Raw genomic sequence first — 15,929 nt, forward strand, 5'->3', positions numbered from 1 at the left:
ATCAGCCAGATGTAGAGCGAATACCCCTTATCTCCGAGCAGCCTCACTCGGGTTCGACAGTGTGGCTGGAAGATTGCTGGTACAGCGGACTGGCACAGGTTGAAGGCATCATGACTGCTGCCAGGATACTGGGCATTCACCATCATGATGTGCTGGGTGTGGTCGCACACCAACTGCACATTAAGAGTGTGGTAGCCTTTGGGGTTGCAGTACATCTCAGGATTGATATGTGGTGCCGGGAAAGCCATGTGCGTGCAGTCGATGGCACCCCGCACCATGCAGAAGCCCGATATTTGGCAAAGACACATGCGCGCACCTCCTGCAGCTCTCTTTTTTAAATATTCGTTCATGGGATGTGGGCATCGCTGGCAAGGCCAGCATTTATTGCCTATCCCTAGTTGCCCTCGAGAAGGTGGTGGTGAGCCGCCTTCTTGAACCGCTGCAGTCCGTGTGGTGAAGGTACTCCCACAGTGCTGTTAGGGAGTTCCAGGATTTTGACCCAGCAATGATGAAGGAACGGCGATATGCTTCTAAGTCAGGATGGTGTGTGACTTGGAGGAGAACTTGGAGGTGGTGGTGTTCCCATGCGCCTACTGCCCTTATCCTGCTAAGTGGTAGAGGTCACGGGTTTGGGAGGTGCTGCCAAAGAAGTCTTGGTGAGTTGCTGCAGTGCATCTTGTAGATGGTACACACTGCAGCCACGATACGCCAGTGGTGGAGGGAGTGAATGTTTAAGGTGATGGATGGTGCCAGTCAAGCGGGCTGCTTTGCCTTGGATGGTGTCGAGCTTCTTGAATGTTGTTGGAGCTGCACTCATCCAGGCAAGTGGAGAGTATTCCATCACACTCCTGACTTGTGCCTTGTAGATGGTGGAAAGACTTTGAGGAGTCAGGAGGTGAGACACTCGCCGCAGAATACCCAGCCTCTGACCTGCTCTTGTTGCCACAGTATTTATGTGGTTGGTCCAGTTATGTTTCTGGTCAATGGTGACCCCCAGGATATTGATGGTGGGGGATTTGGCGATCGTAATGCCATTGAATGTCAAGGGGAGGTGGTTAGACTCTCGCTTGTTGGAGATAAGTCATTGCCTGGCACTTGTGTGGTGCAAATGTTACCTGCCACTTATCAGCCCAAGCCTGAATGTCGTCCAGGTCTTGTTGCATGCGGGCATTGACTGCTTCATTATCTGAGGAGTTGTGAATGGCACTGAACACTGTGCAGTCATCAGCGAACATCCCCACTTCTGACCTTATGTTGGAGTGAAGGTCATTGATGAAGCAGCTGAAGATGGTTGGGCCTAGGACACTGCCCTGGGAAACTCCTGCAGCGATGTCCTGGGGCTGTGATTGTAGTGTATGTGCCTTTAAGAGCCCCCTGTGTACTGTAATGCTGGTAATGGCCACTCGGGCTATATAAGCCTGTATATTGTGTTGGATCAGTTAGTTCACCTCCAGACTTTGTTCAGTAAACACCTGTGAAACCAACTCCTGCCTTCAGTGTCTCTATTAACACACGGATACAACAGTGGCGACGAATTGGAAACGGACTTACCTGCAATTCGGCAGCACCTCAAGGACATCGATTCCTCAGACATCCAAAGTCAAAGAAAAGCAAGAAAAAAAAAACTGTGGTTTCACCAGCTAGCCGAGCTGGTGGCAGGTACTGCAATAATCCTTCCTCGGTGGGCTGGGGCTCCATCGGCTGGCTCTGCGGCGAGGCCAAGCAGCGAAGGCGGAGGAAAGCAAAAACAGACGGGGGGGAGCACTCAGGAGACGGCCGGCACTGCAAAGCAGGTCGGTGTTCGGACCTAGCAGAGGGGGGGAAAAGTCCCAGAGAGTCCGGCGGGAATGAGTCTCCACCTGTAAATAAAAATAAATAAATAAAATAAAAAAAACGCGGAAAACAGCGTTGTCAGCAGCAGCAGCGGCGGGAAAGCGCGGGAAGCGCCATATCTTTTCTGCAGGAAAGAAAGAAAAGCGCGGGAAGCGCCATTTTTTTCCAGGATGCCTAAGGCTGGCAATATTGATGCTTTTGATATAGAGGATTGGACCACATATGTGGAAAGAGTGGAGGTATATTGCACAGCAAATGGAATAGAAAATGATAAAAAGGCGTCAGTACTTCTAAATCTAATGGGCGCAAAGACATACGGGCTGTTACGAAACTTAATCACTCCAGCCAAACCAAAGGACAAGAATTTTAAGGAAATTGTTGATACCCTACAGGAGCACTTAAACCCAACACCGCTGCTGATAGCGGAATGATTCAAATTCTTCAAGAGGAATCAGCACAAGAATGAAAGTAACGCTGATTACCTCACCGAATTAAGAAAGCTATCAAAGCACTGCCAATTCGGGGCAGGACTGGCAGATTCTCTTCGAGACAAATTCGTCTGCGGTCTCCTAAGTGAAGGAACACAGAAAAGGCTGCTTTCTGAGAAAGATTTGACACTGGACAAGGCTTTCAGTATGGCTGTATCATACGAAGCAGCCGCAAGAGGAGCTGCAGAGATACAGCAAAAGACACAGGACTTCGGCACCCATGAAATGACACAGGGTTTCGAGAGATGTTATTGCTGCGGCAGATCCACCCATGACCAGAGGGACTGCTGGTTCAAGGACAAAGCATGCAGGCAATGCAGAAAGATTGGACACATTGCACGGGTATGCCGATCTGGAAACAAAAAATCCACGGACAGGAAAAAAATCAATAAAGTACAGAAAGGTACAAATGATGACGGACAGTAGCTCTGAAGACCAGAAGAGCAATAGCGACTCCGGAAACAAGAGACTAAGCTGTCTCAAATTACATAATGTAATTGCCAAAGAAGATTACCAGACCATTTGGGTTACCCTCACGATAGCAGGGTCCCCAGTTAAAATGGAGCTAGATACAGGATCAGCTCTGACCGTCATAAATCGACGGGATTACGAGCGGCTATTTCCGCATATACCTTTAAAAGACACATCCATTATCTTGAAAACATATACGGGGCAGAAAGTATACCCCAAAGGAAAAATAAGGGTGCCTGTTGTATACAACGGCAAGGAAATACAGAAGTTGTATTTATACGTTCTACAAGATGGCGGTCCACCGCTGTTGGGACGTGAATGGATCAGGAAGATACGTTTAGACTGGCACTCCATTCAGGCACTGACGGTGACCAGTAAGAAAAAAAATGGTGATGACGTCATACCTGAACGATTAAAAGACATCTTGGCCAACACCAAGGAAGTGTTTCAAGAGAAACTAGGAACCTTGAAAGGCATCACCGCCTCAATAAAAGTGGAAGATGCGGCAATTCCCAAGTTTTTTAAGGCAAGGCCAGTGCCATACGCAATTCGTCCAGCAGTCGAGGCAGAGCTGGAGAATTTGGAAAAGGCAGGCGTATTATCCAAGATAGATTGGAGCGAGTGGGCAACACCCATTGTCCCGGTCATGAAGAAAACGTTGAATAATGATAAATCTGAAGAACAGAGAAAAATTCGCATCTGTGGAGACTTCAAGGTGACTGTAAACCCGGTCCTTCACACGGTACAGTATCCTCTTCCGAGGATAGAAGATATTTTCACCTCACTATCCGGAGGGAAACGTTTCACCAAAATTGACTTGGCACAGGCATATCTACAGATGGAGTTTGAAGAGGCCTCTAGAAAGTATCTCACGATAAATACACACAAAGGCCTGTACCAGTACAATCGACTGGTTTTCGGAGTAGCATCAGCTCCAGCTATCTGGCAAAGAGCTATGGAGCAAGTCCTCCAAGGGATTCCGGGGACTCAATGCTACCTAGACGACATCCTTGTAACAGGAGAAAATGACAACGAGCACCTTGCCAATTTGGAGCAGGTGCTCACTAGGCTGAGAGAACGGGGCCTACGAGCAAATCGCCCGAAGTGCGAATTTTTCCGGAAACAAATATCATATTGTGGCCACATAATTAATAAGGAAGGGTTGCATAAGTCACCTGAAAAAATTGAAGCGGTCATAAAAGCCCCAGCACCTGAAAATGTTTCACAATTAAGGTCGTTCCTGGGATTGATAAATTACTATCATAAATTTTTACCGAACTTATCAACTCTTCTGCACCCTCTTAATGAACTGCTACAAACAGGAGTAATTTGGAAATGGAGCGAAGACTGTAAACATGCCTTCCATAAATGCAAAGACTTAATCACGTCCAAGGAAGTTTTGGCTCATTACAACCCATCACTGCCAATCAGACTGGCGTGCAATGCATCCCCTTACGGCGTAGGAGCGGTATTATCGCATAGATTCCCTGATGGCTCGGAACGGCCGATAGCTGAGTTCAATGAGCGTGACGCAAAAGCTGAGCGTAACTATGCCCAAATCGACAGGGAAGCACTCAGCCTGGTATGGGGAGTGAAGAAATTCAACCATTACCTACACGGACAAAAATTTACCTTGTTGACTGACCATCAACCCCTCGTCTCCATATTCAACCCTAAAAAGGGTGTTCCCATTATGACAGCGCAAAGGCTACAGAGGTGGTCCCTTTTTCTAGGGGCACACCAATATGACATAGAATACAAAGGATCAAAACAGCATGGGAATGCTGACGGTTTATCGCGCAGACCGTTGCCAACGGTAGAAGAGGCACCTACAGTAGACCCAGTGGAGATGTTCCACTCTACCATAGTCGAATGTCTACCAGTAACAAATTCTGCCATTGAAAGGGAAACGAGAAATGACCCGATTCTCTCACGAGTCTATGATTTAACAGTGAAGGGATGGCCAGCACATGGCGAACCACTGTTGCCAGCATTCTCGCAAAGAAGAGAACAGCTGTCAGTGTGCCGAGGAACCTTGATGTGTGGATCCAGAGTGGTGATTCCACCCAAACTCCAGGATAAAGTGCTAAAGGAGCTTCACGAGGGGCATCTGGGTGGAGTGAAAATGAAGAACCTAGCCAGGGCGTTTGTATGGTGGCCAGGTATCGATGGAGACATTGAAGAAATGACCAAGAGCTGCCTAGGATGCCAGAAGGTCCAAAACGCTCCACCACAAGCCCCTCTACATCCATGGGAGTGGCCCTCATCTCCATGGCAAAGGGTACACATCGACTTTGCTGGTCCATTTATGGACTCAATGTTCTTAATCGCGGTTGATGCACACTCCAAGTGGCCGGAGGTAATAAAGATGTCCTCCACCACCACGGAAAAAACCATCACAGTATTAAGGACCATATTTGCCAGGAATGGGCTGCCTGAACAGATCTGTTCTGATAATGGACCGCAATTTGTGTCCGAAGAATTCAGGAAGTTCTTAAAAAACAATGGGGTTAAGCACTACACGTCCGCCCCATACCATCCCGCCACCAATGGATTGGCTGAAAGGTTTGTCCAGACCTTCAAGAAGGCCATAAAGGCCATGGGTAATGAAGACATAAAACTTCAGCATAAGGTAGATAACTTCTTGTTTGCATACAGGAATGCAACACATATGGTTACAAACCAAACTCCCGCCATGATGTTCTTCAATAGAAGCCTAAGATGCCGGCTGGATTTGATCAAGCCAAACATCAGAAGGGACGTGGAGAACCGGCAATTTCAAGGCATGAATGAAAGGCCAACTAGAACCTTCCAGATAGGTCAACAAGTTTTGACCCGGGACTACCGTACCGAGAAATGGCAGCCTGGAACTATTTGCACACGACTAGGACCGCTGATGTATACCGTGGACATTGGAGAAAGCATAATAAGGCGCCATGCTGACCAGATCATAGAGTCATCCGAAAAGGGACAACCTACACCACAACTCTATACGCCTAATGATGAAGTAGAGATACCCATAGTATCTACCTCCGATCCGGTGATACTGGAACCAGATGAACCCGACACTGGCATTCAAGCTGAATCAGCCTTGCCAAAAGAACCTACTACACCACCAGAAACTACTACACCACCGAGGCGTTATCCGGACCGAGTCAAGAAGCCTCCAGAGAGACTGACTTATAATTGATTAACTGCAGCAATGTGTAGATTATTGTTCTTGTAACATGTAATTAATGATTACTTAAAATATTATGTACTGGTTGGCTAAAAGGGGAGGAATTGTAGTGTATGTGCCTTTAAGAGCCCCCTGTGTACTGTAATGCCGGTAATGGCCACTCGGCCTATATAAGCCTGTATATTGTGTTGTATCAGTTAGTTCACCTCCAGACTTTGTTCAGTAAACACCTGTGAAACCAACTCCTGCCTTCAGTGTCTCTATTAACACACGGATACAACAGTGATGATTGACCTTCAACCACTACAACCATCTTCCTTTGTGCTAGGTATGACTCCAGCCAGTGGAGAGTTTTCCCTCATCGATTCCCATTGACTTCAGTTTTACTAGGGCTCCTTGATGCCACACTCAGTCAAATGTTGCCTTGATGTCAAGAGCAGTCACTCTCTGTTGAGAGAGAAGACAATGAAGTCCCCTCTCCTGGAGTACAGAGCCTCTGTGACCTCTCGGAGGCAGCGATGGATGGTGAACTGCGAGATGTTAGCTATGCCGCCTGCATCAGCCTGGAAGGTTCCAGGGCCACGGTCACCTTGATGACCACTGGCACCATCGTTATTGCCCTGCTCTGAGGCTGCAGGTCTGGTTGCAAGATGTGGCAGAGTTCTGTGACCACCTCTTTGGTCAAGCAGAGCCTCTGAATGACACTGTGCTTAGTTTAAGTGTAGGTAGAAGTGCTCACTGAAGACCCTAGGTGGAAAGTCCCCCTGCTGAGAGCCCTCCTACACATCCTCTTCCCTCTGTGAGCAGCTTGTCTTTGCTGTCTTTGCCCCATCTCCCTGTCATGCTGCTGGGGGGTGGGGGGGTGTGTCCGTCGTGCAGCTGAATGCACGTTCAGCCGGGCATGCTTAGGAGAGGGCATACAGTGGAGCAACAACATCCAAAATGGCAGGTTTTGCGTCAAACGTCACGATCTGCCTAATTTGAATTTTCCTGCTGCGCGCAGGCAATGGCTGAGCTATTGCCCTTCCCAAGATGGCGACCAGCGCCGCATGGGCCAGTCGCCATTTATTTTGGAATCCGGCCTCAACTGTAGGCACTAAGTACGGGAATTTCACGGTCTTAGGGCGCGATCTTGCCATCCCTGGGGAGGCGGGTATGGAGGTGGAACTGCTGGGAAAATGGCTGAATCTGGGGGCGGGTGCCCAACCCGCTCCCATGCCATCTTGCCAGGAGGCGGGTAGCCGACCCACACCAGGTTCCGTCTCCTTGGAGGCGGGAAGGGGATTAATGCCACTTATCTGCCCATTAACAAGTAGTTAACAAGCAGAAAATAGGATTATCCCCATCTTACCCACACAAGTGCAGGCTTCCTGATGGCTCCAAACCCCGCCAAGGTCACCGAGCCAAGTAGTGGGTCTGCGGGTGGCAAAAGTGCGCTGTGAAGCTAAGTGATGGGTGCAAGTGTGGAGAGGTGAGTATGTGAGGTAAGTGGAAAGTGTTAGAAATAGTTTACTTACCTTTGTTTCTTCCTGCAGGCTTCAAGAGTTGGGTATGCGGAGAGTCTCGCATCTCCGCGGCAGAGATGACAGATGGCCGTTGCATTCTCCAATGCAACATACATCTAATTTCTGCAAAAGAAAGAGGCTTGATGAGGTCTTGAATTCAAGAACTCATCAAACTATAGAGAATGTCACTGTTTGACAGCTTCACAGAGCTGTCAAACGATGACAATTCATCTGTCAAAATTTGACAGATGAAACGTTATACGTTGACGTTCTCTGTAACCGGCTTCCCCTTAATTGGCCTGCTACACCCGCTGGGCGGGCTTAACAAGGTCAATCAAGGGAAAATAGCATGGGTTGGCCAGAAGTTGATGGAGGTGGGACTGAAACCCGACAAGTGGGAGTCCCGCCTCCAAAAGCTCCCCATTGGCAAAATCTAGCCCTAAGACTTTGCAAAATACTTTCAGCCTTTTCTTAAAAATGCAATTAATTTACAAAAGGCAAGTTCAGTGAAACAAATACAAGGCATATTTCTTATTTGTTATCATTTTTGTAACACTGTTGACCCTATTGCTTGCAGGGATTGAGTCCAGGGTGTTATGATACCTACAATGCTGACATTGACTGCCAATGGATCGATATTACTGATGTTAAGGCAGGAAACTACATACTAAAGGTAAGTGATATTAAATAGTTATTACTGAAGAAAAATCATGTTATGGGAATTGTTACTGACATCTTTTTTCTCATTCCACAGGTTGCAGTAAATCCCAGCTATTTGGTACCAGAATCAGACTATGCTAATAATGTTGTTCGTTGTGACCTTCGCTATACAGGCCAACATGCATATACCTCGGGCTGTAGAATCTCACAGTAAGTGCTTATGAAATTAAGTAAATCCTAGGTAATTTTCAATTTGAAGACAAAGCAAATCTCTTTGCCTACATAAAATGCCTAAGATGGTATAAAATATGCTGTTGAATAAGGGATGCACTAATGCTTGACCTGTTTCATTTAGACTAGTGATCCCTGTTCTTTGTGAATTATTGTGGACAGAAAAGCAAGGGTTTATATCAAAGCAATATGGTTTTTAAATCAACTTCCTTACAAAAAGGTAAAGTGAAAGATGATGAAACTAGTTAAACAGATTGCAGTACTTCAAAAATGTTTCTGAAGTTGTCATTGTAAGTTTCACTATTGTAAATCACCAAAGTATTTAATGAGAACACAAAATTAGAACCATATGTATTTAACATTGGATCAGTTACATATATTTCTTTGGGTTAGTCTTAATAGATGAGACATTACAATATACACAATTTACTAGCAACAGACCACACATTCCCTTAATACAGCCTAAAAAAAGATGTAAAATATGTCACTGGCTTGACGAACTGATGATTACTGTGTCACATCATTCTCTGGCATTATAGTAACATTGCAGCTGTGAACAGAACTAATGCTTTAGTACTATAGTTTATGCGTGGGAAAGCATACCAATCAAATCCACAGGATTGGGAACAATTAAAAACACTGATATTCTGTTCCCTATAGTAGTTTTCTTTTTTTTGGTCCTGGAGAGGACCGTTCGATTTGCTTGGTTTGCTACCGTTACCGGGAGGTCGATTCAACGACAAGTTCGGTGTGCTTTGAGATGACATTAGTTGTGATCTAAGATCATGTAACGGGTGGGCCGCGAGAAGGCTGTCATCATCCATCCTGTTCCCTATAGTGACATTAATCTGACATTTTTGAATCTTGGTGATCCAATTAGCAGAGAAATTGGATTAAAATCCTGGATTCATGGAACTAACTACTGCTACCACTCAGATGTCCTAGTTATTTTAACAAATATTTCTCTCAGCTTTGTGTTCTTATGTTCTAAAATAAATTAATTTGATTTTTTTTAAAAATCTTTAAAACACTATGGCCTAGAAATTGGAGGGTTTAGCGATGGCCGTTAAGGCCCGATTTGCTGAAAAAAAATGTTTGCCCAACTTCCGGTGGGTTCCACCATTTTCGGCAGGTTGGCAGCACTGCCGTTGTCTGTGCTCGCAGCAAGTATTTTAATTACCAGGAGTGTGACATTAATCAGCATGCAATGCCGAATTGACACCCACTCATCCATTTTGGAGCTCGCTGCTCCTCTTACCGCCCTCTCCAAAGCATGCTCGTGCATGCAGCCATTAACACGGAGAGGCGGGCGAAAGTGGCGGTGAGCTATAACCCATACAGTAAACAGCTGCTGAGATAACTGGTAACTATGGAGCTCAGACTATGTCATTGGAGTGAAAACTGCTTCCACTGAGGTGCATCGAATCTCCCCCCTGGTCAGTCAAACATTACAAGAGGGAAATACTTTTAAAATAAACTATACTGTATTGTACGGGCAGCACGGTGGCATAGTGGTTAGCACTGTTGCCTCACAGCGCCAGGGACCCGGGTTCGAATCCGGCCTCGGGCGACTGTCTGTGTGGAGTTTGCACATTCTCCCAGTGTTTGCGTGGGTTTCCTCCGGGTGCTCCGGTTTCCTCCCACAGTCCAAAGATGTGCGGGTTAGGTTGATTGGCTATGATAAATTGACCCTTAGTGTTAGGGGGATTAAATACGTGGGGTTACGGGGATAGGGTGGGATATGTGTTGGTGTAGGGGTTACGGGTATCGGGTGGGATATGTGTCGGTGCAGGCTCGATGGTCCGAAATGGCCTCTATCTGCACTGTGGGGTTTCTGTGATTCTGTGGTACAGTTGTAATAATCTCAGGAAAAAAATTAAAGCTGCATTTCCTTAAATTTTATACATTGGGTTTTCTAGTTTAGGAACTGATAAATTGATACGCAAAGTTTGGATGTCTGTCTTTAACCATATTCTCACCAAGAGTTCTTCAAAAGTCTGTTGTTGTTTAAAATTTAATTGAACTCTCTTCTGCATGATTTACACCAGTAATTCATGTTCCCCTTTTAAAAAACATTTATTTCCATTGATGTCTCATGCAACAGTTTAAAGACAGCTAGGCCATAGTCTTTATGTGGTGTTTCCAGTTACAGTCCCTCCAGATCTGAGCCTGTTCTTTAAGAGCTACTTACCAGGGAGTGAAAATCCTATGCGCTATACAGGCTAGTGCACTGCAACTGCTAGCTGCAAGACGGTGCATCCCCATCCACTTCCAGCATGATGGTAGAGCGCAAACCTCCACACAGCAAACATCTGGGTGAAAGATCTGTGGACCTGTGGCAGCCAGGCAGTCTGGCACCCATTTGTGGACCCCACAAAAGACCCAGACAAATGCCCGCAAAAGAGGGAAGCCATGGACAAACAAATGCCTTGTAATGTGCCACAATGCACAATGGTCCAACCCATCAGTGGACTTGATAGCAAAACCTAGGAACCAGCGCCAAATGATCTGAAACATATTGCCCGAGAACGCCGCACCGATCTTTCAGATGTGACCTTCGGTCTCCTGCTGAGGTTAGCGCTGGAAAGAGCGCGTTGCACAAGACATTCTCCACTCCGTTCATATAAATCAGCAGGGAGCATCAAAATACTAACTTGATTGAGTTTTTTGATGAGGGCAATGCGGTTGATGTGGTGTACATGGACTTCCAAAAGGCGTTTGATAAAGTGCCACATAATAGGATTACCAACAAAGTTGAAGCCCATGGAATAAAAGGGACAGTGGCAGTGTGGATAGGAAATTGGCTAAGTGACAGGAAACAGACAGTAGTGGTGAACAACAGAAAATGCTGGAAAAACTCAGCATTGTAGTGGTGAACTCAGTAGTGGTGAAGTTGTTTTTTGGACTGGAGGAATGTACACAGTGTTCCCCAGGGGTCGGTACTAGAATCACTGCTTTTCTTGATATATATTAATGATTTGGACTTGGGTGTACAGGCCAATTTCAAAATTTGCAGATGACACAAAACTTGGAAGTTTCGTGAACAGTGAGGATATTGATAGACTTCCAGAGGACATAGACAGGCTGGTGAAATGGGCAGACACGTGGCAGATGAAATTTAATGCAGCAAAGTGCAAAATGATACATTTTGGCAGGAAGAACAAGGAGAGGCTAAAGGGTACAATCCTAAAGGGGGTGCATGAACAGAGAGACCTGGGGGTATATGTGCACAAATCGTTGAAGGTGGCAGGGCAGGTTGAGAAAGCAGTTAAAAAAAGCATACGGGATCCTGGGCTTCATAAATAGAGGCAGAGTACACAAGCAAGGAAGTTATGATGAACCTTTATAAAACATTGGTCCTGTGCTGTAACCATTCTATTATACTGGTGCTACCTGCACTTTCTGCAGGTGGCCATTAGCTTTGGCCCGCAGTGTCACCGGCCGTTTTCCGGCCTATTCGAATTTCCAGGCCTATGATGAACTTACTGACGGATTCTTTTATTTTTAGAAGCATTCTTGTAGTAATGAACTTTACTGAATGAATGTCAGGGACAAAACTATGCACGTTGTCAATGATAAAGATTATGCTGCAAGGTAATAGGTTATATGGCAGAAGGGGGGAACAGGACAGCTTGGTGTATAAATTTATTGTTCTAACTATAGCACTACCTTATCCGAGCAAAAAAATACACTGCAGCAATCATTAGAATTTCATGGTCCTAATAAACAGAGCTCTAGAGTTACGATAATTAACAATATCAAATGACTTTACATACAGAGATCTTACACTGTTGTTTTCTTACTTCTGGGCTTTATCTACCATTTCATATCTATCTCTTGTAGAATACCCTGCAACAAATTACACCGTAAATAAGATACATCTTGTTTGGCGCTGTAAATTAGGCAACAGGGATGGTCTTCTGAGAATTCTTTGCTCTTCCCTGGTCCAACTGCTACGTTTACTCTTGCCTTGTAAAGTAACTGATGTTATTCTAGCTGGCATGGCATGCCTCACTCTTCCACTTCCATCAGGTCTGCCACTGCATTTTTATTCAGATATGTTCATAGTTCTGCTGTCTCTTGTAAACTTTACCCATCAGAACTGACATCTAGATCAGCATGAAGCATGCTGAGCCAACTTTACCTCTGCTAGGAACCTCCAAGTCTGTTGCTGTGAATGATTAAACATAGCTTTATTGAAAAGCATCAGTTGTTGTTTTCTTTCCCTCCAGCAGTCTTCTGACCCTTTGATAAAGGTCTCATAAATTGCATGCAATTCAACCTTTCCACCCTTCTTCCTTCTGATGCTAGCTCTCCTAAAGAGTGAGTTGTCATTTTGACTTACTTTTCTATCTCAGCTCTAATTTTAATGACTTAGAACAAAATGCAGAGTATTTTTGCCAATTACTGACCAATATCAAGTTTTAATTGGTCTGTTGCATCCTCCACTCTCTGGTCCTAATGATATCCCTTTTATTGTCCTCAATATGTGTAATTCTCAATTTACCTCTATAATCTCTCCTGCTCCCAGTTGACGTATTCTTCTGTTTTGAACTTTTGCCATGTTCATCCTATCCCTAAGTAAGAGGATGCTTTTTGCCCTTACATGTATACTTTCTAAAGTTATGGAAGCTGCTGTCAACTCTCAAATTATTCATCACTTTGAAAGTTCTAGCCTAATCCATGTTGTCAGTGTTAGTTTTAATGAATGTTTTGTGTAATCATGTATTTTTGTAGAGGTAGACCACCACTGGAGTGTCGTGTTGTATTCTGGTAGTTTTGTTTCTGATAAAGTTTCAATCTTGGTCATGATCACCTATTACTTTTAATTGTAAATAATTAAAACATGGAATTCTTTACTGCAAAGTCCTCAATTGAATCGGCAGTGTCCTTGTCAAATTGCTCCATAGTTAAAAATCCGAAAATAATTAAATTGGTATCTTGGTAATTTCAATTTTTTGATAGAATGCTTTCTGGGGCTTATTATAAATATACTGGTATGTAGAACTGATTCTTTGTAGTACTATGGCCCAGAAATTGGTGTCGGGGGCTTCCCGCGGGTGCAAGCCCCCGACCTACACTTACATAGCGTGCCGACAGTTGAAGCCTGGCCCTGCGTGGATTTCCTGTCAGTGGCCCGGTTCAGCTCCGGGCGCGCTGTGCTTGCGTGATCCAGCGGCGTAGTTAGTTCGATGAGCCGGCTGGGATCACGTGAGCACTGGGCAACCAATCGGAGGTTGCAAAAGTTCATTCATGAGTTTGATAGTAAGAACTGTCAAACTCATGAAAACTCCGGGTGCCCAAAACAGTACTTAAACTTCAAATAAAAGTTAAAAAAAAATCCCACTAATTAAATGAACTATTAATAACTAAAAAACTAATTTAAACAATTAATCAAATTTTTGAAAAAATCGGGTCTAAAAATACACTTACCTTACTGTAAAGCCTTTAAAAATAATAAACCTGTGGAAAAAAATTCTAACTTTAATTAATAGACCACTTACCTTTTAAAACTAAGTACTTACGTCTGCTTTTTTCTCGCGTAAAAACTGGAGGCCTTATCGCACGGGCAAACCTGTAAAAAAAAGAATTTCAGCGCGCATGCGCAGACTCCTGCGCGCACGCATTCCACCTCTGAACCCCTTGGTTCAGAGGAAAGGAAATGCCGGTTTTCCGCGCATGCGCTGTGCATGCTGAAAACCGGCACTTCCATCAGGCCCACGCGTGAGTACACGGTGCTTACTCACACGTTGGGACCCGAATTACTGGGCCTATATCTTAAATGTTGAATAACAGATTAGAAACGGAATAAGGTATCTTCTTTTGGAAAGTTTTCATATGAAACACTGCAGGATGCTCCACTTAGCGATACTGTGTATGTTGCATTAAACTTCATTTCCTTTTTTTAAAAATACCTTATTGGAGCTTCTTGCTGTCATGCTTCCTTGTCCAGCTGCGATAATGGGATGGTCTGAGCAGTTTACTTTCCTTGTTACTGTTAATGCTGTGCCTATAGTCTAGTTACTTGCCTGTCACTGGCATCTATTCTTTGAGACCTTTAGATTGCAAGAACATAAAAAATGTCGAGATTGACAAAAGGGCATTCAAACCATTGAAGTTAATCGCTTTAATACTCTAAATTTTCCATCTTAACACCCAAATACATTTAAAAATATTAATGGCCCGGATTTTGCAGGGCTAATGATGGCACAGCGTATGTCGTCGTAAGCCTTGTAAAAAGCCGCGCAAGTTCCGGGTTTCCGCATGCACTGCACATGCGCAAAAACCCGGATCTTGCGATCTGTCCAGGTTTGCCTTGACAGATCCTCCGAAGCGAAAGTAAACTCACTTTCACTGGCGCAGAGTTGGGCTATTTGCCCAACTACTGCCCAGCAAATGCCCACAAAATCCTTACGCCTAGTAAAAGCAGATGTAGGGCCTGCTTTCACCAGTGTAAAGGTTAATATAAATGTTAAATAAAAAATAAAAAATCATCCACAAACATTTAAAATTAGTTTATGTAATTTTTGTCCCGGATTAAAATATTTAAAATTATTTTCCAAAAAATTTAATTTTTATTGTAAATGCTTCATTAAAGGGACTTTTAATTAAATGTGAAAATGGGAACATTTATTTTTGTTAGAATTGTGTAAATTCTTTAATTATTTGGGGATTCCATTGCTTGTCATGAGGGGATTCCATTCGGAAATGACAGCATTGGAATCCTCCTTTGATCGGAGGACCTGGCCCATGTGATCCCAGGGACGCTTCTGAACCACCTGCGTCCCTGGGATCCATGGGCCTTTACGCAGGCCTGAGACCCAGAGTCTCCGAAGCCTGGGAGCCAGTAGGTAGGTTCGTATTTTCTTTCCGAGTCGGAGGCGTACTCCAGAGGTACACCTCCGACCGCAAATTCCCGCCCAATGTTTTTCTCTCTACTTCCCTGCTTGGCAGATTATTTCAAGGATTTATGATTCATTGAATGAAGTCATTTTCCCAATATCCGGTTCACACCTTTCATAGATCTTTGCTGGAAATAACGGGCTGGAATTTCCGGGTTGTCAGCAGGCGTGATCGGTGATGGGTCAGGTGGGAAAGTTTTTTCCCCCCGCAGCGGGTCAGGACCCCGCTGCCACATGCCTTTCCCCAATGTCGGGTCTGTCAGTGCTGAGCAGACCCAACACGCAGCGGCGGGGGACCCAATTCAGGTCATTATGACCTTGTTTAAAAGACGATTAAGAACGCATTTGAGCTCACCTTTTGATTTTACGAGCTCGCCCACAGGGTCCTCGCTGCTCAGGGATCATGTCTGTTAAGCGGAGGTGGGAGTTCAGTGGCCCTTGAATCAGCTGTTGAGTTGACAGCTTCAAATGTAAAGTAAAAGCTCCCACCTTAGAGATATTTTCCCTCCGCTACAAGCTCTTCCTCACTGCATTTCCATGAGATTCACCATACTGCAAGTCTTTACACAAGTCTCCATTCAGTCTGACCTCATTACCTCCCTCACCATTGACAGATCACCTCTGTCATCTCTACTTCACCTGCCATCTATTCCATCAGCAT

The 15,929-nt window shown here is 44.8% G+C and overlaps 2 protein-coding genes across 2 annotated transcripts in view; one reads left to right on the forward strand and one right to left on the reverse strand.

Moving 5' to 3' along the window:
- LOC147124416 (zinc finger protein 475-like) overlaps positions 1-15,929 on the reverse strand; it is a 122,686-nt gene that overhangs the window by 100,765 nt on the left and 5,992 nt on the right. The gene's annotated exons all lie outside the window — the stretch shown is intronic.
- lox (lysyl oxidase) overlaps positions 1-15,929 on the forward strand; it is a 51,071-nt gene that overhangs the window by 28,619 nt on the left and 6,523 nt on the right. Inside the window, exons 5-6 of the mRNA XM_085986859.1 lie at positions 8,053-8,148; positions 8,230-8,345. Coding sequence (XP_085842985.1) covers positions 8,053-8,148; positions 8,230-8,345 — 212 coding nt within the window. The remainder of the gene's footprint in view (positions 1-8,052; positions 8,149-8,229; positions 8,346-15,929) is intronic.

This window comes from Somniosus microcephalus, chromosome 1 (genome assembly GCF_052327205.1).
Source record: "Somniosus microcephalus isolate GS21.2 chromosome 1, FLI_Smic_1.0, whole genome shotgun sequence".
Taxonomy (NCBI): Eukaryota; Metazoa; Chordata; class Chondrichthyes; order Squaliformes; family Somniosidae; genus Somniosus; species Somniosus microcephalus.